The 24,269-nt window shown below is 39.0% G+C and overlaps 1 protein-coding gene across 5 annotated transcripts in view; it reads left to right on the forward strand.

Moving 5' to 3' along the window:
• IGSF11 (immunoglobulin superfamily member 11) overlaps nucleotides 1-24,269 on the forward strand; it is a 225,055-nt gene that overhangs the window by 132,839 nt on the left and 67,947 nt on the right. Inside the window, exon 1 of one of the 5 annotated variants that reach the window (XM_058437473.1) lies at nucleotides 10,580-10,755. The exons of the other annotated variants lie outside the window; for them this stretch is intronic. Coding sequence (XP_058293456.1) covers nucleotides 10,593-10,755 — 163 coding nt within the window. The 5' untranslated portion in view covers nucleotides 10,580-10,592. Of the gene's footprint in view, nucleotides 1-10,579; nucleotides 10,756-24,269 lie in introns of those variants that run through there. 5 annotated transcript variants of the gene reach the window in all.

The raw sequence follows: 24,269 nt of genomic DNA on the forward strand, positions 1-24,269 counted from the left end.
GGTGATTATGTGCCCTGCTACTCTTGAAGAGGTATTTGCAAGAATCTGTTAATCTGGTGAATAAACACTTTTAAAATGTAGATTCAAATGTTGTATAAACAGACTTTGCACTTTTTGCTAAATGTTTAAATAATGCCATCTAAATTAACCATGTGCTGAAATCTTGGACTACAGTTTAAACTTTATGTGATAAGAAATTTACAAAGGGAGAGTAGTTGGGTAAAATTTATCAGTATAAGTTGATAACTGGGAGACTCATAACATCCAGACTTACCTTATGTCTGGTACATGAGTTTTTCAAAATGCTAACAATAGTAATCTTTCTTATTTGTTTCACATTTTGGAATATAGGTTGTTTGTGATAATTTTTGGTACATTTCTCTGTTCTTCCTTTTAGTGCCAGTTAAAGGAATTACTAATTGTCTATTCTTGCTGGAAAGTACTGATTTCCATTTGAATATAACAGTCTTTTTGCTAAAACTTTCCTATGGTTGATTCGAGCAAATACAGAGGCCTTCTGTTTGTGGACTGAATGTTCAGCCAGCTGTGACGTAGTCACTATTATCAATGAAGCTTATTCATCACTTTCCATGCTGGTGCATTGTACGGGACTAGCAGAGGATCTTGGAGACTGAATGGAGAGCTTCTCCTTGCTTACCTCCATACACTGGTGGTATTAAGTGATTCTGTTCTGTATCTTTTCCAGACCTTGTGGATAATTAGATCATTTTGTTTTCCATTGATTCCCAATAGTGTCTTGCAGATGGTAGGCACTGATTGAGAATTTGTTCATTTTCTAAATTAAAAAAATGGTAGTTAATGCTCTTAGGAGACAATTTTATGTTCTGTTCTCTTATATGTGAGCATTTATCTTATATCCCTGGTCATTTTACAAAAGCAGAGGCTAATAATGTTTTTATAAAAGAAAATTAAGTGGCAGTTGATGATTTTATGTTAAAAGCTTATTACTCTTTAGGTAAATTAAACTTTTTAATATTTAATTTTGTATACTTGTTGAATATTTAGATTAAATTCACAGGTTAATTGTGGTATTTCACTTGAATAGATGCAGCTGTGGAGTACAAAAAGGCTTATTTGTCCCAGTTCATGACTAGAATACAGTAGATGTTGTTATAAAACTAAGCCTGTTATATACTTTGGTAAAATCATGTGCCCTGAAATATAGTAGGCACTTATGAGAGCCTCATAAGACACGATCAGACCACCATAACATAGATATTGGGCCTGCCCACAACAATAATGTTATGATAAGTGGTGTTCCCTGTATGTGTTATGGTTAGTGGGGGTACAGAATATCTGTGATGGAACAATAATTGAATTGTTTCTGACTCCATCTAATTTTCTGTTGCATTTAAAAAAATACTCCCAGAAGAATGGTGTACGTTTGCCCAGTGCTTCCACTTCTGGTTCTTTCTAAGTGAGTTTTATGGGCTCCCTAAGCCTGTGACCTGTACTTTTAGGAGATGCAATTCTCTGGGTCTCTGTGGAGTTTATATTGGATTCGAGAGGGCTGTGCATTCCCTAGAGACTAGGTAATTCCAGAGGAGCTGGTTGATTCAACAGATTTCATCCAAGGGACTCATATTTTCCTTGGGAACATTTCAAGAAATACTCATTTCTTCCAATCAAGGAACTCTGCCTTCCTACCTACACATATATACATACCCTTACCCTTTAGAGATTCTCTGAACCCACAGAATTTCTCTGGGTTGAAAAAATGAGTCTTGGTTTGAAATCTATTGAAATAAATACATCAGGTTTCTGTGGCCCAGAACTAACTTCTAGGTGGAGACCCTCAAGATGCCCAGGGGTTAGAAACAGTGAAAAGGACTATTATTGTTTCCCTTTGTGTTTTCCATAGTGTGTGCAATACTGCTCTGTACATAAAATGCAGAAAATAAATGTGTTGGCTACAACTCTTTATCCATTTTTCTTCTCCATTTATATATAAATGTGAATCTATGTAAGATTATTAAAACCCAAGATTTTTCTAGAATTTTGTATTTCACTCCCAGGTCTATCTCCTATCTCTCAGTTCACTCACTTAGCATCTTTATGTTTACTGATCTCCCCTTCATATCATCAGGACACTTCATTGAATTGAGTGAACAGCTATCTAATTACAGATTCTGACCCATCTTAAGTAAGGCACATTATACATCCATACTTTCAAAACATCTCTCTAAGCCATTCTTTCTTGCCTGTTTTCCTTGATATAATGCAGGTTCTCTTCACTTCACACCTAGGTTATTTCAGTATGTTCACAACTGGTCCGTGTCCCTCCCTCTATTCTCTCTCCCTTTCAAATCTGTCTACCACACTGCTGTCAGAACAATGAAAACATAAATATATCCTTCTTTTGCTTATAAAACTCTTCAGTGGATCCCTATTGCATTTTGGGGGAAAGTCCAAAGCCTGAACTGTAAAATCATGCCAGTCTCTGTGAATCTCTTTGTAACCTAACTTTCTGCACTTTTACTGTTTATTACTGTGCTTCAAAGTTTATTTTTATCAAAATACCATCCACTAGTATGACCCCGAGCCTTTGCAGATGCTCTTCCTCTGCCTGATACTTCTCCTTAATATGTCTGGAAAACCCCTACTTATCCTTTGCTGCTTAAAAGTTATCTCCCCTTTGGAGCCTCTCTTAAATCTCAAAGGCCATTTCTTTTTATCTGTGTTTTGTGTAGTATAGTATAGAAAGTAGTACTTCTGTTATATCACTCTATTCATTGCTCCTTAAACTATTTTTGGGCTGATGATTTTGTACAATATAATAAAAATGAAATACTAGAAAAATGAAGTGTAAAAAACATAAGATAGCCTCATTTAAAAAATTGTTAGCTTCAACAGACCTAAAATTACTATTAAAATGCTATAAAGGGGCTGCGTGTGGTGGCTCACGCCTGTAATCTCAGCACTTTGGGAGGCTGAGGCGGGCGGATCACGAGGTCAGGAGTTCAAGACCATCCTGGCTAACACGGTGATACCCTGTGTCTTCTACTAAAAATACAAAAATTAGCCGGGTGTGGTGGTGGGCGCCTGCAGTCCCAGCTACTCAGGAGGCTGAGGCAGGAGAATGGTGTGAACCCGTGAGGCGGAGGTTGCAGTGAGCTGAGATTGTGCCACTGCACTCCAGCCTGGGTGACAGAGCGAGACTCAGTCTCAAAAAAAAAAAAAAATGCTATAAAGGTTTTCTATATATTTACTCTTAACGTGTGTACTTAGCCATCTTCTTGTGGATCAACAACCAACAATTCACAGGTCTGCACTGGTCCAGGGCCACATTTTGAATAGCATTGCTTTGTAACATTTATCAAACAATTTTACAATCCTTTGCTTGTGTATTTGCTTTCCTCACTAGACAAGGGTTGTGTCTGATTGATCTTGTGTTTTGTCTTCCCATCTTTTGTTCTCTCCTCTCAAAATCTTAGTTAAAATAGTTCATGACACAGGGTTGATCAGTAAATGTTTGTTGAATGAACTAAGGGTAGCGTTGGTCTTATTACCCTATAATCACAACTGGCTTGCATTTCTTTGGGTAGGGTTTTCTTTTAGTTTATGTGGGACTTAGAACTTCGTGGTGTCGTAGTGAAAGTCTACTGGAGAAAGAGCTTTCTAACTCAGTCTGAAGTAGAGGTATTAATGTTGTAACATGCTTTGGTTTTGCTGATCTCTGAGAAACCTCACAGTTCAGGAAGGAGACATTTCCATATTATTAGCACAAGTGATAAAACAGTTCTTTGCTGTAGGAGAGGAGAATAGAACTAGTAGCGCCACTGAAGCAAGTTTTTTTTAAGCAAATAGTTGCTTTGAGTTACAAATGCAGTGCTTTTTTAAGCTTTTTGCTTTTACTGACAAACCACATGCAGATGCCATTCTGTCCTCCAAGTTTCCCACCCTGAGGACAGCCAGCTGCCATGCACTTCCCCCATCCTCATTCACAGATCATTAATCAAAGATCATTAATCAATATGTCTTTAGAATCTGCATTTTTGAAAGTCATATTCCCAGCTTCGGAAGCCTGCAACTTGTCCAATTTCCTGTGATTTTGGAAAAGCGTTCTGCTGTGGTGGAAAGTGCTGGAAACCTGAGTTCCAGCCTAGGTTTTGCAACTAACTGTATGACTCTGGGCAGGTCATACTCCCTTTTTAACATGTGTCCTCATTTGAAATCCAGACTGAATTATCTCTAGGGTAGCTTTTTAACTCTTCCTTTTAGTCCTTACAGGGGTTGATCGACATTTGCTTGCTTTGCTTTTGGTCTTTTAACCCTGGCTAGTGATCTTCATACACTATCATGTACATACTGTGCCAGCAATTAGGATATTATATTGACATTCTCTTTGCTTTTTTTTCCTCCTGCAGCATACTGTACTTTCCTCAAAGATACCTTATTCATCTTTGTATTAGCTGCTCTTGGCCCAGTGTCTTAATTCATGCCCTATTAATGTTGGTTGACTTGAGCTGAACTCTGTCTCTTGCTTTTGCTTCAGACCTTTGTTTAGCAGTCTGCCTATCAGGTGAGAAAACTTGGATTGATTGCATATTTGATATCCAATTAATATATTACAGAACTGTTTAAGGTTGTAAAAGTAATAAAGCCCAGTTGAAGTAATGGTGATCAGTCATATGCATGTGTAAAACAGATGAAAGTTGTGGTTATTCGTTCATTGTTCTCCTTAGGAAGGTCTTATTGATTATTAGCTTGATGAAGGATCTGAGTTGGTATTCCTGTGTCTGTGCCTTCTTGGCTTCTGGCTGCAGGAAAAAAATATGTGAATTTTCTGCCCACAGACTGTCCAGCCCTGCCAAGGCAGCCTGCCAAGTCTCAAGTCACGTGCCTAGTGAATTGCTGCTACATTTTTTCTTCCTTGTCTTTTTCAAGGCTACTGATGTTGGTGTCTGGTGTCTTTGCCTGGTGTCCCTGAATTGTAGCCCTTTTAACTCTCTGAGTGATGAACTCCAAACATTGTTTAGCAGCAGAAGCTATTTTTATTGGGACTAGATTACATCCACTGACTAGGCCAGGCTTGTTTTTATGGCTCCACACTACTAGGCAGGACTTCTGGAAGTGTCAGGCTTTGGACTTGGTTTAGTCCTTACTCCTGAGCTTGAAGCCCTGATTCATACCAGCTCATAGTTCTCAATGTCCACCATTTGTTCCCAGTGTCCCTAAGCCTAGAATATGTGTGAGTGTCGTGTGAGAGGCAGTTTGTCCTCACCCATTTCCTGGAGGAGAGGTGTTCTCATCCTCTGGGATGAACACAAGAAATAACCCTCACACTTATCTGGCCTCACTTTTCTAGTTAGGCATTCTATTTTGCATTCCATTCGCAGAGCTGAGCCTTGTACCTCTTTATAGTATCTCTCAAATACCAAAATGTGGAAGCACCATTAGGAAGGTTAGTACTTCCAGTTGTATTTGTAAGGATGCTGATGGATTTAACCTGAGATTCCACACGTTTTCCTGGTCCATGTGTTTGTGAGATAGGTTGCAAGTGTTTAGTGGACAGATGTCTAGATAAATGAAACTAATTAATCCTAACTTTATGGAACTGCTCCTTTACCACTGTGTTCTAAGCAACAGCCATGGTCTCAGAGTGACCTCATTACCCAGGGTCACATATTCTGCTGAGGGATGTGGAGAAAAGAAGAAGTTGTGAGACTGGAGGAGAACTTAGAAAATTTTCTTTTATTTATTCTTTGTATTGCCTTTTCTTTTTGCTCAATTTCTGTGTTCTTCTCTTTCTTACCTGAGAAGCACTAATGTATACATGTAAAACCTGTATTTCAATATGAACCCATCCTTTCCAGCTAGATAATCTTGAAAGGGTTTACTATCCCCTCTAAGCTGTAGTTTCCTTCTCTGTGAAAACAGACTATAGCCACTGCTTAACATGCATGGCTATATTACATATTAAATAACATGGCGAAAGTATGTACTTGGCACCATGCACTGCTGACCTGGAGAACACTTTAGTAAAAGCTCCTTTCCATTTTCCTGTTAAATTGAGCATACAAATTATTATTTACTATAAATTCCCCACTTGTGCCTATATTAGAAACTAACAGAAAATGTTACAGATAGTATAAAGTAGAAATTGAGGCACTTAATGAATAAGATTCAATTCAGTTCAATGAACATTTATTACGTATCAGGCACTGTGAGTGGAGAAGGCAGCTTCTTTTAGAAATTTACAGTCTAATGAGGAAAACAGATGAGTGAATAGACATTTAAATGGGATGTGATGGGTGCTTTAGAGGCATGACTGGTTCCTCTGCACATAAGGTAGAGGGCACTTGCTCTCATTCAGCGGGAGTGGGGTGAGGGGTGGCACAAAGTCAGGGAGGTAAAGCAATGGATTTTTGAATTGTGGCTGCTTGAAGAGAGGACACACATTCCAGGCAGAGAGAAGTACATGAGGGAAGATAAAGTATGAAGCTGCATAACAAGCATAACTGCAAATTGTTCAGGCTTGCTTAATTGCAGATTGTGACATGGCAAGTGGCAGGAGGGGAAGCTGTTAATGGCCAGCCCATGGAAGTCGTTTTTGTCGTGCTGAGAAACTTGATTTATATCCTACAAAGAATGGGGGCCATTCATTTCAAGGCTCTATACTGAGGTTGTGACAAGATGAAATTTGCATTTTTTTAAGAATCACTCTGTTGCTGGTGCTCAGAATTTGTTGCAGGAAGACAAGGGAGAAGGAGGAATAGACATATCAAGAAGCTGGTGCCAGGGGTTCAGAGGAGAGACGATAAGGGGCTAAACTGAAAGAGCAAATGGCAGAGGGATAAAGAGGAGGAGACCAATTGAGGAGACCAATTTAGGAGGTAAAATGAGTGATAGTTTCATTGTAAAGGATGAAAAAGTGTCAAGGGTGACTCTCTTAGGTTCTTTTGTTGGGTATATGTAATTGGAATGGCAAATAAAGATCAGATTTTGGGGAAAAGATGATCAATTCAGTTTCAGACAGATTGAATTTGTTCTGCTTGTGGGATGTTATCCAAGGGGAGGGAAGACCAGCAGGCAGTTTGATAGGTAGGTCTGGGGCTTCACAGAGGTCAAGGCCAGAAACACAGATTTTTAACATTAGTTTTCATTGATGACAGTGACGTTAGAAACAACAAGTAGAATGATCCCTTTGTCTTTGCACTGTGACAGAGATAGAAATTTAGAATATGTCACAAATGAAGCTGCCGTTAAAAATATCCAGTAGATTCCCCCCTTCCCTCCTACCTCAATTCTCTCGTTAATGGAGATAGAATCTTGTTATCTCCCTTTTCTCTTTCAATTCTCATAGTGCCTTTTGATTTGAGATATAGCTTTGAAATTAAACAAGATTGAATTTTGAAGGGTTTTAAATTTTAATGTGATACTTTACATAACTCCAAGCTGCATTTTAATGTGGCTCAGCATATATTTTGATGCCTCTGGGAGTGCTTTAAAGTAATTTATTATTATTATTATTTCATTATTAGATCTCAGACAGAAGTTTAAAGAAAATTATTAGAAAAAGTCAGGATGTATTCCTTAGGCTGTGGAAGGGATAAATGTAAATGCCTCGGTGGCAGTGACTTCTTATCTTCTCACATGACTCATCCTGCCTTTTCTTTCCTGGAAGGGCTCTGTGGTTTTAGATCAGAATCAAGGTGTCACTGAGTGGCAGCTTTCAGTCAGTTTTTGCAGCACTGCATTTTTGGGATAATCTTCTACACCTTCACCTTGCTCCCTTACCCTTCCCTCCTCTTTTCTCAGCGTGGAGGGTACACTTCATTTTATTTCAGGAGATCTTAAGAAATCATATTCTTGGATGTTCTTGATTTATTCATTTACTTTCTATGCATATTTTTCCTTAATTATCTTCTTGTCAATATTGAGATTTATGGTAACCTGTCTCTTCCTACCCTCTTTCATTTGAATTTACATAGAAAATCAGCCATTCTGTTCTGGCTCCCTTGAAATTATGAGTTTGTCTGTCTTCCTCCTTCCCTTCCTATTTTTTTCTATCCATGAAGGTAAAACATCCCAGATCCAATCACTATACCTTACCCCCAATTCATATGTATCTTTTAAACCTCTTTAATGTCCTAGCTACATGACCAGCCAGTTCTTTTCTTAGATACATTTTGTATTGACTGGGAGGTTCGTGATCTCATATAGTTCATTTCATTTTCAGCAACATTAATTGTTGAAGGGTCTTCCTTATGTAACATGGTGATATCATGATACATTAACCAATGTGCTTTCTGTTCCTGTTATTTTCTGCAACCTTCTGACGGCTTTACTTTTTCTGGTTATAAGGGGAGGGGTAGGACACTTCAGCAGGATGTAAAAAAGAGGCAAATGTCTGTTTTTTGTTTTTTTTTTTTTTTTTGAATTTCAGAAATTACAAAGCCTAAGTGTGGCTATAAAACTGAATTTGAAAAAACAAAAGTCAAGAAGAAAGATTTTATAGACTAGAAGAGGAAGGAGAGCTGGGTAGGGGGTTGAATGAACCTAGATACTGGGATTGTGTTTGAACTCCCTGGGAAGGTTTCATAAATTCTAGAGTGGACTTCCCCCTACCATGACTCACCCCACCCACTGATGGAAGCTAAGAAAGCAGAAAGACCTGAGAGGAAATGTGCCAAGATTAAGTTTCTGCCTCTCAACTAAATGGAGACTCACAACTGAAATTGTTTAGTCATAGAAAAAAATAAAAAGAATTATATTACTTTTTTTACCCCTGTGATTTATGGAGTGGGATTTGCATCTGCTATATCTATATTGAATAACTAACAGTGAGATATAGTGGAAAATTGCTTAGGCTCTGAAACCAGATTGATTTGGGATTAAATACTGGCTCTGTCTAATACTCTAGTCTAGTTACTTAATCTCTCTGAGTCTGTTTTCTCATTTGTGTAACTGGAATAATAATACCCACCTTGTTTGAAGTGTTTTGATGCTTGGATAGGATATATGTACAATATCTAGAATGGTGCCTGGCTCATAGTAGGTACTCAGAAATACTCTGCTTACATTTTAATCTCAGTATTATGTCTTTATTTTGTGTTCTTAAGACTTATAGACTACATCTAAACCCTTCTTTCATATGACAGCTCTACAAATATTTGAGGGCCAGTGTCCTTAACTGTGTGTCTTGTATATTTGAGAAGCCGTATGCCATAATATATTCTGGAGCACATTTCTTAGATTTGAATCTCAGCTAGCCCACTTACACACTTAGGTAAGTTACTCAACTTCTTTGAACCTCAGTTTCCTTATTTGTAAACTGGAGATGATATTAATAATACTTATCTCCTGGGTTAGTTGTGAATATCAAAGATGTTAATACAGATAAAGACCTATAGGCACATGTTAGTTAATTATACATACAGTAAATATCTCATTGTGACAGAGGCAGTGCTTACATGTTCACTTAGTCCTGTTTTATTTTCATCTTTAGAGCCAGACTTAAGCTGTTTTTTTCTGCCTTCCTTGCAATTATGTTGGGGCTATGTGCTTATTCTAACTGGTAGACTGTAAGTAGAGGTGATATGTGTCATTTATGACCCAAAGCCCTTTGCCATGTGGATTGTGGAGGCTGCATGTTGAGATGATGGATTTGCAAGGTGATACTAGACTGAATTTCTAAATCACCATTTGGAATATAGCTTCTGGATGCATATAGGACATTGTATGGACAAGAAATAAACTTTGTGTAAAACTGCTGAGAGTTTGTCATTGTGCTGTCAAGGCGTAATCTAGCCTATGTAGATTAATATGACTAAATTGGTAGATGAATACTAAATGAAACAAACTGTTGAAGGGTCATTTTTAGGAGAAAGCCTTTTCGGTGAATTAAGGTATTCATTAAGATATCCTCCTTAATATCATTAAGGAGGAGGGAGGATTTTATTGAAGAAACAGAAACAGGGTTAAAAAAGGAATATTAATTTTTCTATTCAAAATGAGGTTTATGTAAATGCATGTTTTGGTGATAAAACCCTTTGTCCTTCTTTTTATTGTCCCATTCTTACATCTTTCTAAATGTGAAACAGTTATATTCTGGAGTGGTCATTAATAATTTTATTAGTGAATGAGTTTATCAGCTCCTTTTTTTGGGAGAAGATTTTATCAAAGGGTATGGAGGAGAAAACATAAGAGTTCCAATTAAGTTTTTGAGGAAAGGAGGGGGCTTTAAATGCAGGCTAAGAATGAAGCACAGTAGATGTTGTATTTTCCTCTAATTTGGTATCGAGGTCTCTCTCTGGAGAGTTGCTAGAAACTCTAGCTCTGCCCCGATGGGGATCCAAGGGAGATGGTCTTAGATGCTTACAAAGTGGCTTTACGTGATACTTCTTTATCCTGGTGGACAGTCTAACCTAAGTGTCTAACTCATGACCAGGTTTCCCTCTTACAGGGAACCTGAATATACTGGCAGGTACCTTTGTGGTTCGTGCCTGACTTGTGTCCAGTGTGTGAGATAGCCACTCTCTAGGAGAGCCATGACTGGGCAGGGGGTTAGGTTTGGTTGTGTTGGTCAGGTGAGACACAGAGGAGGCATGAAATAACAGAAGCAGTGTATGTTATTTACAGACCCAGAAAGAAGAGAGCAGCACACCTCAGGGCCAGTAGGAGGAAGGGGAGTCATCCAGGACACGTGCTCTCAACTGGTGGTTGGGAAGAAGACAGAAAGAGATAGACATGTGGGTCAAAGTCTTTACTGGGGTCCATGGTGTTACCCAAGTAAGTTTCCCACAGGGAGTTCTAATTGGTGGGTTTAGAGGAAGCAGGCACAAGTTCTGTGTAGGCATGCTGTGTCTGAGAGGAGGTCACTGTGGCATATCTGCACAGTATGTATGGGGTGTGGAGGTCAGTGGGGCAAGTCAAATAGGCTGTGTTTAGCTGTCCCACAGGGAAGTGGTCACCAGGAGGCAGTTATATAAGGGAGATGTCTGGATCAATCACATTGAGGAACAGGGAAGAGGTGAAGAACTGGAAACTGTGTCAGGGATGACTTATCCTTCCTTCTGATGTGAAGAAAATTCAACTTATGTTTAAAATGAATGCCAAAATCTGGGCACAGTGGCTGATTTTGGCTGTCCACAGTGGCTGATGCCTGTAATCCCAGAACTTTGGGAGGCTAAGGCGGGCAGATCACTTGAGGTCAGGAGTTTGAGCCAACATGGTGAAACCCCATCTCTACTACAAAAAATACAAAAATTAGCCAGACATAATGGCATGTTCCTGTAGTCCCAGCTACTTGGGAGGCTGAAGCAGGAGAATTGCTTGAGCCCAGGAGGTGGAGGTTGCAGTGAACTGAGATGATGCCACTGCACTCCAGCCTGGGTGACAGAGTGAGACCCTGTTTCAAAATAAAAATAAAATAAAATGGATGCCAAAGCAACATAAAATAATTATAAGAATTTCCTACAGTGCAAGATGTAGTTAGAACTCAGCTCACTCATAAACACAAGTGATCCTTGAGGTGAAACTTGGTGAGTGGCAAAGTGTTGTCAACCACTGTCCCAGATGTTACTCTGCTTCCCTCACATACCACATAAAGTGGTTAATGGGTTTGATTCCTGGGAAATGAGTTTTCGAGTATCTTTAACCACTTAACAAGAAAATGTGACTTCTTAAAATGTACTTCTAGGTTGACTCATTGTGAAGATAAAAGAGAAATACCAGAATAAAGTATAAGAAAAAATACAAATCAAATATTTAAAAAATTTTTGGATACGTTATATTTGTACATATTAATGGGACATACATGAAATTTGGTTACATGCATAGATGTGTAATGATTAAGTCAGGATATTTAGGGTATCCGTCATCCAAGTATTTATCATTTCTGTGTGTTGGGCACGTTTCATTTCCTCTCTATTATTTGTGTTGAAAAATACAACCATTGTTGTTAATTGCAGTCACACTACTCTGCTATCAAACATTCGAATATATTCCTTGTATCTAATGGTATGTTTGTACCCCGTAACAAACCTCTCTTTATCTCACTGCCACTCTGTACCCTTACATCCGTCCCAGTCTCTGGTATCTATTGTTCCACTCTTTACCTCCATATGATCAACTTTATTAGCTCCCATGTATGAGTGAGAACACACAATACTTTTTGTGCCTGGCTTATTTCCCTTAACATGATGACTTACAGCTCCACCTGTGTTGTAAACGACATGATTTCCTTTGTTTTTATGGTCAATAGATTTCCATTGTATAAATATAAAATATTTCCTTTATTCGTCATCTGTTGATGAACGCTTAGGTTGATTCCATATCTTTGCTACTATGAGTAGTGCTGCAGTGAATGTGAGGGTACAGGTGACCCTTTGATAGACTGATTTCTTTTCGTTTGGATAAATACCTGGTAGTGGTATTGCTGGATTGTATGGTAGTTCTGTTTGTGGTGGTGGTTGTTGTTGTTTTTTGAATGTCCATATTGTTTTCCATAGTGGCTGTACTAATTTACATTACAACCAATAGTGTGTGAGTTCCCTTTTCTCCACGTCCTCACTAACATCTGCTATTTCTTGTTTTTTTTTATTAATAGCCATTCCAGCTGGAGTAAGGTGGTACCTCATTGTGGTTTTGATTTGTATTTCCCTGATGATTAGTGATGAGCATTTTTTTCCATATACCTGTTGGCCATTTATATGTCTTCTTTTGAAAATTTCTATATATGTCCTTTGACTCTTTTTACATGCTATTAATATTTTACTGTTGATTGCATATTCTGGATATTAGTCCCTTGTTGGATGAATAGTTTGTAAATATTTTATTCCAATCAAGAAGTTGCCTCTTCACTCCTTTGATTGTTTCTTTTGTTATGCAGAAGCTTTTAAATTTAATATAGTCCCATTTGTCTATTTTTGTTTTTGTTGCCTGTGCTTTTTAGGTCTCAGCCATAAAATCTTTGCCTACACCAATGTCCTAAAGAGTTTTCCATAAATTTTCTTCTTGTAGTTTTATAGTTTTGGGTTTTACTTTTAAATCTTTAATCCATCTTGTGTTGATTTTTGTATATGGTGAGAGATAGTGTTCTAGTTTCATTCTTTTGCATGATTGTCTAGTTTTCCAGCACCATGTATTAAAGAGGTATATTGTTTTTACATTGTACCTATTTGGAGATCTCTGAACTTCTGTATCTGGAAATCTTAATCTCTTTCGAGACTTGGCAAGTTTTCATCTGTTATTTTATTAAATAGTTTTTCTAACTCTTTCATTCTCTTTTAGGTCACCAATAATTTGAATATTTGGTTGCCTTATTGCGTCCCCATATATCATGAGGGCTTTGCTCTTATTTATTTATTGATTTATATTGTGTTATTTTAAAAGACCTGTCTTCACGTTCTAATATTCTTTCTTTTGTTTAGTCTGTCTTCACGTTCTAATATTCTTTCTTTTGTTTAGTCTATCATTAAAACTGAATGTATTTTGTATTTCATTCCATGAATTCTTGAGAGTTTCTATTTATAGCTTTTTTATTATATCTATCTCTTTGGTAAATTTCCCAGTCACATCTTGAATTGTTTTTCTGATTTCTTTGTATTGTTTTTCAGAGTTGTCTTATAGCTCAGTGAGGTTTTCTTTTTTAACGTTTTCAACATTTTGAACTCTTTTTCTGAGATTTCATGAATTTCTTTTTGATTGGGATTTATTGCTGGATAACGTGTTCCCTTGCAGGTTTCATATTTCCTTGCATTTTTATGTTTTCTGTGTCCTTACATTGGTATCTGTGCATCTGGTGTAACAGTTGCTTCTTCCAATTTTGTGATTTTGCTTTCATAGGGGAGGACTTTTTCCTGAAGATGAATATATGGTGTTGGTTGGGTAGGGCACTTTGGCTTTGATTCTGGGTACATGCAATAGTGCAGTGTCTGTATGATTTCTTTGACTATAAACAGCATCAATGGTGTCTGATTTCCTTGGCGGCTTAGGGTACAGTTGTCAGAGAAGGCTGTGGTGAAGTTGTGCTGAGATCCGGGATGCCAGTCTTCAGGCTTCACTGGTGGCAGCAGGGAGCTGACTGTGCCTGCCCTTGGGCCCAAGATGGCATACATTGGTACCAGTGTTAGCGGGTCCAGGCAGGCTGATTCTTTGCCTCCAGGTGGCTTGTTCAGGTACCAGGCATGGCAGTTGTGGGCTGGGTGGGTGGAAGAGTTCTTGAGCCCCTGGAAGTGGATGCGGCATGAGTAATGGCAGTGGCGGCAGTGAGACAACCCTCTGAAACCCAAGTGGTCTGTGCTAGTGTTGGCAGTGGCTGTGACCAGTTGGGTGGGCTGATGACCTGCAGGTGGCATGTGAGGGGTGGGTGCCGGCTATGGTAGTAGTAGCAGGTTGAGTGGACCTGATCCTAGACACTGGGAGGAGTTCTCAGGTGCCACGGGCAGTGGACTGGATCAGGCAGTCTCCAAGCTCCTGGATGGTGTGCTCAGGTGGAAGCAGCAACATCTTTGCTGTGGACCTGCTATCGGAGAAAGCTTGGTTGCTTTCCCTGGGGGCAGCCATAGGCAGGCAGCTGGAGGGTGTGGGTTTTTCTTGCACCTCAAGCCTACAGCAGTGTGTAGCTGCAGTGGTTGCGGGCAGTGGAATTTGTCCTCAGGATGCGTGAGAATGCATGGTCGCCCCTCTGTTGGGCTGGGGGTGGGATTGTTGCTCGAGACTTTGGACCTGGGCCTGGTTGCAGGGCAGGACGCAGTCCAGTGTGGGCTGGGCTCTTAAAGTGGCACTGTGCTGCAGCTGCTTAGGACTCAGGGGTTTGTGGGACTCGGTGTGAGCTCCCTGTCTGGAACAGTGCCTTTGTGTGGTTTCTAGGGCACACCCTATGTTACTTTCAAGGCCTCTGAGGGTCAAAGGGCTCTCCCCTGGCTAGGATTGTTGTAGTCCATGATGGGAATGTGGACCACTGGGGTCTCTCACCCTTTCTCCACACTAGGGAGTTCCAAGATGATCCCTGCTGCGCAGGCTACCTCACTTCCCTCTACTTTCTTGCTTTAGATGTTTCCTGTCACTTTGTTGAATTTCAGTGTTCTCTCTTGGATAATCTGTTTGAAGTGTGATTTTTCTCCTCACTATTTTGTTTCTTCTTAGTGGAGGAGGTGAGTAGACATTAGGAGATGCCTCTAATCAGCCATCTTGAAGCTGGGACATTGTCTTTTTCAAGAATTACTACCCACACCAAACTAGAACATGCCTCAGAGGTTCCAGGTATAGCATGGGGCACTGAGGAATGTGGTCTTGCCCCTTAGCCACAAGGGCCCTGCAAGCTGTTGCTGCCTGTCTGAGGGCAGCAGAAATAGAGCTCAACAAATAAACTTATGCAAACCAAGGTGCTGGGACCTCTGAGTTCACCCTCCCAGGAGTGTCCAAATCAAGTATTTAGGTGGCTTACTTAGAGATCCAAGCTAGGGCAACATTAAAGGAAAATCTGGGGAATATGTGTTTTCTTGCTGCCATTTTCTCAAAGCAGACATTATGATAATATAAAGTGAAATATGGGATAAGTGATCACTGTCCTAATGCTGTGGATCAAATATTTTTTCACGTATCAATTTCCATTAATAAATGAACTTGCCCTGGCTTAGGACCCCTAAGAGCAGCTGATAAAATTCAATATCTCTTTTTTTCCTACAGAAGTGGGTGACAGGAAGTTCACTTCTTAGAGAATTTATCACTATTTTTGAAAATATCATCATGAAAAGTAATTTCTGATATTGAGGTTAGAATGTTACATTATGGGGGTTGGTAAAAGGAAGGATGGACTCTCCTGTTATCTTTCATATCTCTCCTGGTCCACTGTAGATTGCCATGGTAGTAGGAACTTTGATATACATTAATATGGTCCGCATAGAAATTGTATGAGGAATGAAGCAAGAGGCTTATAACTTCGGGGAAGGAGGGTTGCCTATATCCAGTTTTCAGAATGTTCTCTATCTTCAGACTGGAATAAAAGTTTGATTCTATCTCTAGTTTCCCTGGTAGCAGGAGTTTTGTTCACCTTTCCTATACTCGCTGTAGCAGCATGGAAACTTCTTTGGAACCCCAGATCATGGCAGCAGTGGTAGATTCCTACTTGAGATATTGGGAAGTAGGTGAAGAGAGCTTTGGGCACTTCAATGATGATGGTGGTTTTGGGTCATGCCTTGGGGATTTCCTATATACAAGGTGCTATTTGAAAGTACAGACAATAGCATGAGAACTAAAAAAGATAGCTTCAAGGTTTGAGCCTGTTACCATTAGCCAAAAAAAGAGCAAGTTGGGAAAGCAAACTAATTTTTAAGGAGAAGACATTGACTTCATTTTTGGACGTTGACTTTGAAGTGATGATTATTAAAATGGTGGCTGGAAGTTTGACACACCATCTTTTTTTTCTTTTTTAAGGTTAAAAAGAGGAATTTACTGGGGCATATAACCAATCCATGAAATGCATACAGCTTAAACTGCCTTTAGGGCTGGCTGGGAACGCATAACTTGAGTTTAGTTAAGGTTGTCTCTTCTATTTCATGTATCAGTTTCATGTTCTGTTTTTTTTTTTAATTTTTATTAATTTCAACTTTTAGATTCAGAGGGTATGTGTGCAGCTTTGTTAAATGGATATATCCTGTGACACTGAGGTTTGGGGTACAAATGATCCTGTCACCCAGGTAGTGAGCATAGTACCCAGTAGGTAGTTTTTCAGCCCTTGACTTCCTCCCCCTGCCCCCAAGTAGTCCCCAGTGTCTGTCGTTCTCATCTTTTTGTCCATGTGTACCCAATGTTTAGCTCCCACTTATAAATAAGAACATGCAATATTTGGTTTTATGTTCTTGCATTAATTCACTTAGGATGATGGCCTCCAGCTGCATCCATGTTGCTGCAAAGGACATGATTTCATTCTTTTTTGTGGCTGCATAGTATTCCATGGTGTATGTGTATCACATTTTCTTTATCCAGTCCACTGTTGATGGCCACCTAGGTTGATTCCACGTCTTTGCTATTGTGAATAGTGCTGCGGTGAACATACGAGTTGACACTTCATCTTTTGTGAAAAGCTGGGGCTAACAGTGTTTTGGATAGAGACTTTTAGGCTCAAATTAAAGACCCCCTCACAAATTTGTTATTTGATAGAGCATATCTTTGAGATTATAGTTTAGGTTTGTGGAAGTATATGATTCAATATATACTCCTAACAACTTTCTATGGGCACATCTTTTTTTTTTTTTTTTCTTAAATCCAGCAGGGCTACAAATTTATTTGTCACATGGTAAAATCTGTATGAAATGAGTAAATTTTTTTAAGGAAAGATATTATTGAAGGAAATAGAAAAGTGGTGGGATAACATTTTAAAAAACATATATTTGGCTTTGTGAACAAAATGATTTTATTTTAATTTTTTTGTTCAAGGCAAAATCTCTTCAATAACTGGAGACAGAGGAGAATTTCTTCTCCAGAATGTAATCTGTAGCCATCTGCTGCTGTATCTCATTATGTTCTTCATGTAATTAGAGCAATTAGGATGAGGCTTGCACTGTATATTGGTCATGGAAGGAGGGTTGAGCTATTTCTAGGCTTGTTGTGAGAGACTGGAGATTAATGGCCTAATCTTTTAGGTAAATTGATAGGAACTGAGATATGTTTAAGCTAGGAAATGGAGAAGGGCAATTTTTTTTTTTGTTATCTGTTATGTTGCTTTCTTATCACTATGGTAACTAGGTGTTTTGACAAATATATTTTTAATGAGATTAACTCATGATAAAGAACAAAGTAATAGTGATAAAATGATAAGAAGAAAGATTGTAGAATGAAAGAAGATGGGCTCCGTGATGTGGTGATATGGTGGAAACCTCACACCAGATTTTCCATGCTAAGAAGTTTGGAGAAAAGGAGGAAGGAGAATTTAAAGGAGAAGACAAAATTAGGGATATACAAAACTGTCTTTTGGGAAACCAGTCATGGAATGTGGTTTGTACTGAAGAAGGGCCAGGAGATTAGGTACTGCAACCACAAATGTGCTAAACCACTGTAGGATTCTTAGGATAGATTGCAATGCCACTCAACCCTCATGTAAGATTAGCATGCCATTCCAAATCCTGGAAGAGGCTTCTCCTAACATCTGACTGTTCTTCCTAATCACCCTCTCTGTGCCCTTTTCTTAATTGCAATTGCCAACACATTAGTGATGATTCTCATTGCTAATACTGAACTGTTGCCTGTTCTTCCAACGGATCTTTCTCAGGTAAAGATTATTATCTACGTCAATTCAACCTACTTATGGCCACCAAATACATTTTTATGAAATACTGCTCTATCCCTGTCTCTTTTTTATTCCAAGTATTTTTAGTAAAGGCTCACATTGCCTACAATACCATGCTTCTATCTTGATGTTCAAGGTCATCAGAAGAGAGACCAACCCACTTTATCTCCTATAGCTCTTCTGTATGAACCCTATTTTCTTTTCTCTTTTTTTTTTTAAATTAAATTTAATTTAAAGTTCTGGGATACATGTGCAGGATGTGCAGGTTTGTTACATAGGTAAATGTATGCCATGGTGGTTTGCTGCACCTATCAACCCATCACCTAGGCATTAAGCCCCACATGCGATAGCTATTTATCCTGACACTCTCCCTCCCTCGGCCCCGGCCCCTCCGACAAGCCCCAGTGTGTGTTATTCCCCTCCCTGTGTGCATGTGTTCTCATTGTTCAGCTCCCACTTATAAGTGAGAACACGCGGTGTTTGGTTTTCTGATGAACCCTATTTTCAACTAGCCTGTGTCCTGCCTGTCTTTAAAATGTGTTGTGTTCGTCTCTGCCATTGCTTCTTTGCACATACGATTGCTCTTGTTTGGAAACCTCCTTGGTTCTCTAAGTCTTAAATCCTTTAAGGTCCAGTTCAGTACCTCACCATCTTAATTGTGTTCTACCACTTATTTTCTGTTATATTTTTATTTAAGAGATCTTACAGTACTTAGCATAGTTGCTTATAGTGTAGCAGTGCTGAAAAGTTGATGCTAGTGCTTGAAGCATAGGCCTTTAGGAGAGATCAGGATGGCTTACCCCACTTTGTATTTCAAGTTGCTGTGGCACCAGGCCTTTGGGAACTCAAGACAAGTCAGGTTAGAGAAATGAGTTGGGTTTTTATTTCACTCCTTTGTTTAATTTCCAGTCAAAGCCCTGGCATCACCAAATTCTATGCAGCCCAGGCACTTGACAGAAAAAATGATTTTCTCTAGTTTTGAGGGGTCTTATCCTAGATGCATTGAATGGATTCAGCTTCTGGGTGCATGCCCAGTGCCTTATACATAGAACAGTTAATTCTAGGGGATGTCCATGCTACATTCTGTTCTGATCAGGACTCATTTATGTGTGCCAAGCCACTGCTGAGCTTGGCATGTGCTGATGGGCAAGAGAGGCCTGGCTTGTATACATATGACAAGCTCTGCTCCCTGCTGGGTGGGGCATATCCCTGGATGAGAGATCCTGGGTGAGAGAGCAGCAGAGAGAACAAAACAGTGGGAATGAGAGACTGCGAGTAAGCAGTTAGAACAGACATAAAAGGAGATATTAATAATAGAGGAAATTGATATCCTTATTGCCGGTGGAAACAGCCACGTAGAGCAGGGTTTTGATGTCCTTCACAGTACGTGCGTCTGTGTCTAGAATTTACCCAGGTTCTGGCATTACCTGAAGGTCACTGACTCCAACTCTATTCATTTATGGTGTGGCCTATGCTTTATCCCAGTGTTACTGGGAGATGTTAATTCTATATTGAAAATGTCTATATTTTAGTTCTTCAGGGGCTACTTAACTCTTTAATTGCTTTTCGTTTATGCAAGTGAAACCCTGGGCTACATATCTGAAAATGTTTCACTTAATCCTTGAATTATACCTCCCAAGCATTAAGCTATAGCTTCTACAAATTTAGTAATGGTGTCTGCCCCGAATAACGAGGATCTATCTGTCCAGCCCATGTGTTATGTGTCAGGCACGTGGATTTTATTGTTTCTAAATGGCAAATTAATAGGATGTCAGAATTTGCATGGACTATGCAAAATTATCCGTTCAGCAACTATTGAGCAGTATTCTCTGATATACTGAAAAAATAGGAGATCTTTGCTCCTACGGAACCTACAGTTGAGCCAGGAGAGAAGACAATAGACATGAAGTGTAATAAGTATAATGCTCCTAATAAGTATGTTAGGAAGTCATAAGTATATTGCAAAATAGAAAGAGTGGTAAGAGCATGAGTTGAAAATACATAATTATACTAGATTAATTATAGGTTAGTATTTTCCATTTGCTTTTTAGATTACAGAACTTAAAGGAAACAGGCATTCAAATCCTTGTATCTGTCTGGATCCTACAGGAATAATTAGCCATTTAGTTCTTGCCATTTGGGAATTAGAGAGAAGGACAGGAATAAATCCCCAAATCTCAAGTCCAGGTCAAGATGTAGTGAGAGCAACCCCCCAAACAAAGGAGACACTTGAGTTCTTCCTTTCTGTTCTTAGGAACTTGGGAGTTTCTCCTTAAAGATAGAAATACATTTTGTTCTAATATTTGTCTTCAATGTAAAGCAGTAATAATTTGAATTTTAGGTGGTTTGGTTGAATATCTTTGTATTGAATAGATTTAAATATGATGTTGGGAATATGTTATCTTAAACATGCCATTCTTTATTCTTAATTATAAACTAAAATTTTCAGGTATCAGTCAAGGCTTGAGAAGGCACTGGAGCAGAAGTTTCTTCTATCCAGCAACTATACTTTCTTCTTTTTTTTTTTTTGAGACGGAGTCTCACTCTGTCTCCCAGGCTGGAGTGCAGTGGCGTGATCTCGGCTCACTTCAACCTCTGCCTCCCAGGGTCAAGCAATTCTCTGCCTCAGCCTCCTGAGTAGCAGGGATTATAGGCGCCTGCTACCATGCCTGGTTAATTTTTTGTATTTTTAGTAGAGATGGGGGTTTCACTATCTTGGTCAGGCTGGTCTTGAACCCCTGACCTCGTGATGCACCCACCTCGGCCTCCCGAAGTTCTGGGATTACAGGTGTGAGCCACTGCGCCCGGCCCAACTATACTTTCATATCGTTTATTTTCCCTTTTTCTTCCAGTCACTTCTTTTCAGGATAATTAATGTTATTGAAATAAGGAAACATACCTTAAAATTAAAATCAATGTGGTTTGGTTTTCTTATTTTGGCATAATCCTGAACTTTGGTGTTCTGTTTTTCTTGTTTACACATAAAACTAAAATGTTTTCCCCTTTGGCATTTATTTTCTGTTACTAGATTGTCACTCCCTGAAGTTTGCTAATCTGACGGAAGCTGACCTAATAATGTAGAATGTAAAAATGTCTCTCTGCTTTCTGCCCCTGTAAATACAGCATGCCATAAATGCCCGTTGTGTGCTTCAGTCATTCTAGTACTTTTGGCTCTTTAATAGCATAAATGCCTCTTACATTTCTTCAGGTTATCATCTGGGCAGAGTGTTAGTTCATAAGGGAGCATGAGGCACATCTGTGAGCTCCAGAGCTCAGCAGGATTCACCCTTGGGCTTTGGCAGGGCATGTGAAGCTGGGGCTGGCACCTCATTATTGCCAGCTTTATTGTTTCCTGTTCTGTGTCAGCTGCCAACACTGCTGTGACACCACACACTATTTTTGGTCTTTTTAGCTAAACATTTTTTCTTTCAAATAATTAACTTATGTACCTATTTCTACAAATGAAAAGACTATTTAATAGAGAAGTGGGAACAGAAAAGCAGACTTTAATGCTTTAAGATTTTAAAAACTTTTAAAATTAGTTGTGTGTGTGTGTGTGTGTGTGTGGTTTTTTTTGTAAAACTGTGTAGCTGTTTGAAAGCTAGTAGTATTTGAAAACCACAGTAATGAGTGTATTACTGAGAATGCAATAGTACCAACTCCTAGAATATATCCTTTTTGCTGCTATTTTAAATCATCATCTTAAATGACAAAAGTACGTGAATATAATTCAAAACCAAATTCAAAACCTTTCCACTTCAAACTGGCTTCTGTTTTGATAATGCCAGGATTCTGATAATCTTAAAGGGAGGAAACCAGGAATTTATTTTATTTTCTTGCTTGTGTAGTATCCTTCACTCCCATTGAACATTCCTGCCAGTTTTTCCATTTAGCACCTCTAAATATACATACTTATTTCATTTCAAAGATCCCCTAGTTCAAGTCCTCTTTATGTCTAGTTTATTTTGATGTGGTAACAACTGGAGTTTTAATCAGTGTTTCTCCCTATCATTATTTCCTATTATACCTTCCCTTTTGTTTGGAAATAGGAATTATTTTTTTCAGGAAAAGATAAACGTAGCATATCTCATACTGCAGAAGAGTTGAATTCTTGACTTTTGAATTTTATGTCAAATTCTAGGCATGAAGGGAGCTGTTCTGGAAGAATTAGAATCAGTTAATTCTGTCCTCAGAAAAGTAGAGCTAGGGTGGTGGCATGCAGATCCCCTGTGCCCAGAATGGCTGGAGAATTGTAGAGATGGCTGTCTGGTTAGAGGGACCTGTGGCAACTTTGCAATTTCCCATGGCAAGGATAACAGAGGGTGATGAGGAGATACCTGTATGCCCAGAGAGACATGGATGTAGCCAACAGGAAGCCAGACTTGACAGAAGGCTTGTGGCAGAGATGAGGAGGATGAGGGAAGGAGCTAAGGATCTGGGTAGACCTGCCTGTAGGAGAGCTACAGATGTTTGTGGATAAATGCTGATGACTTCCACCCATCCTTCCCTTCCTCTACCACACAAATCTAGCATTTTATAATCCTTTGGAATTTAGATGCAGCCCATGAGGAAGGGGAAACCAGAAATTGAGATTACCCTGACTTGACTGAAATTTAATTTTCACCATTCAGCAGCATTGGAGTTTTAAAGCAGTGATTAAGTTCAGTTGTACAGAAATAAACTCCCAGTTGCTTGTACACCTGAGTTTGTGCTTTGCCCTAGTACCTGCTGCTCTAGTTCCTTTGCAGTGAAGCCTCTCTAATCTTGCTATTTTCACGGGGGAAGCTACCATGGCTGTTGGTAATACATGGCCTGGACATGTTGATTCTTCATACTCTGTGTCCGCTTCATTGTTCCCGCTGTTTTCCAACCTGAACCTGTCCTTTACACAGCCCAGTCCCCTCATAGCCTGGTGTCTACCGGGAGACTTCTCAGCTTTCTGCCTAACTGCTCTTTCTTTGTGTATACTTTTCCTACTTACATTCAGACATGAGCTGTCTGCTTCCTCTTTTTTTGCTAGTCTACATCTTTACCAGTTTTCATGGTTCAGCCCTGACAGAGCTGTCATTTTATGACCTTTCTTCATTTTTATAGTCACTACAGTGTTGGATTATTATTATTATTTTTTAATATTTACCACTTGGCACTTACATAGTGCTTTTTGTTTCTTGATTTTTGTCCTATGGCTGTTAGTGTTTTTTTTTCTCCAACTCGATGATAAGCTTTTTAGGAACGTGGGCCATACCCTGTTTTTTTCTTGTGTTCTCTTGAATGCTAGCATATGGTGGGCATAGAGCAGATACTGAAAAATTACTCATTAATTAATGGGATGGAAGCCATTGCTATTTACATTATGTGTATGAATTTTATCTTTATCTGTTTTATTCTTTATGTATTTCTATGTCTCTACCACACTAGCAGTTAAGTTAAAGAAGCAAGCGGTGGGTGGATGCACTGTTCCCGTCTCTGACAAGTACAACAAAGCTGACTTGCCTATTTTTAGAAACCTTGATGGTGTTAATTTTTCAAATGTCACTTAAAAATAGGTAGCTAAATAAGTACTCTGAGTGTTTTTAATGCAATGGTATACTTTTCTAAAGGGGCCTCTGGAATGTGGGCATCACAGATTGGACATCTTTAGTTAACACTTGCTCAAAGTTATCGAAGAGATAAAGAGAGTTATTGCTCTGTCTTGTGTAATTTTTTTAATTGCTAAGTTATCTGTTGTTAATTAGGATCCCCTTTTTGATGTAGCTTCAGAAGAATGTTTTGCCCTAAATTCTAGCTCAGTGTTTCATTTATATGCTTGGATAAGTTTCCTTCCCTGTTCTGGACCTTACTTTCTCTGTCCTGTACTTTATTTTTTAATTCGATATTAAGGACCTTTTCACAGAAGAGTACTTCCCCATTGGGTTTTAGAGAAGCTAGATCTTCGTTTCTCATGCAATTTCTCTGGCTATTATGTATAATTCCCTGGGGACCCAAAGCAGGCAAGAGACCTAGGAAAGAAGGA

Source organism: Hylobates moloch, unplaced genomic scaffold (genome assembly GCF_009828535.3).
Source record: "Hylobates moloch isolate HMO894 unplaced genomic scaffold, HMol_V3 SCAFFOLD_4, whole genome shotgun sequence".
In the NCBI taxonomy this organism is placed as follows: domain Eukaryota; kingdom Metazoa; phylum Chordata; class Mammalia; order Primates; family Hylobatidae; genus Hylobates; species Hylobates moloch.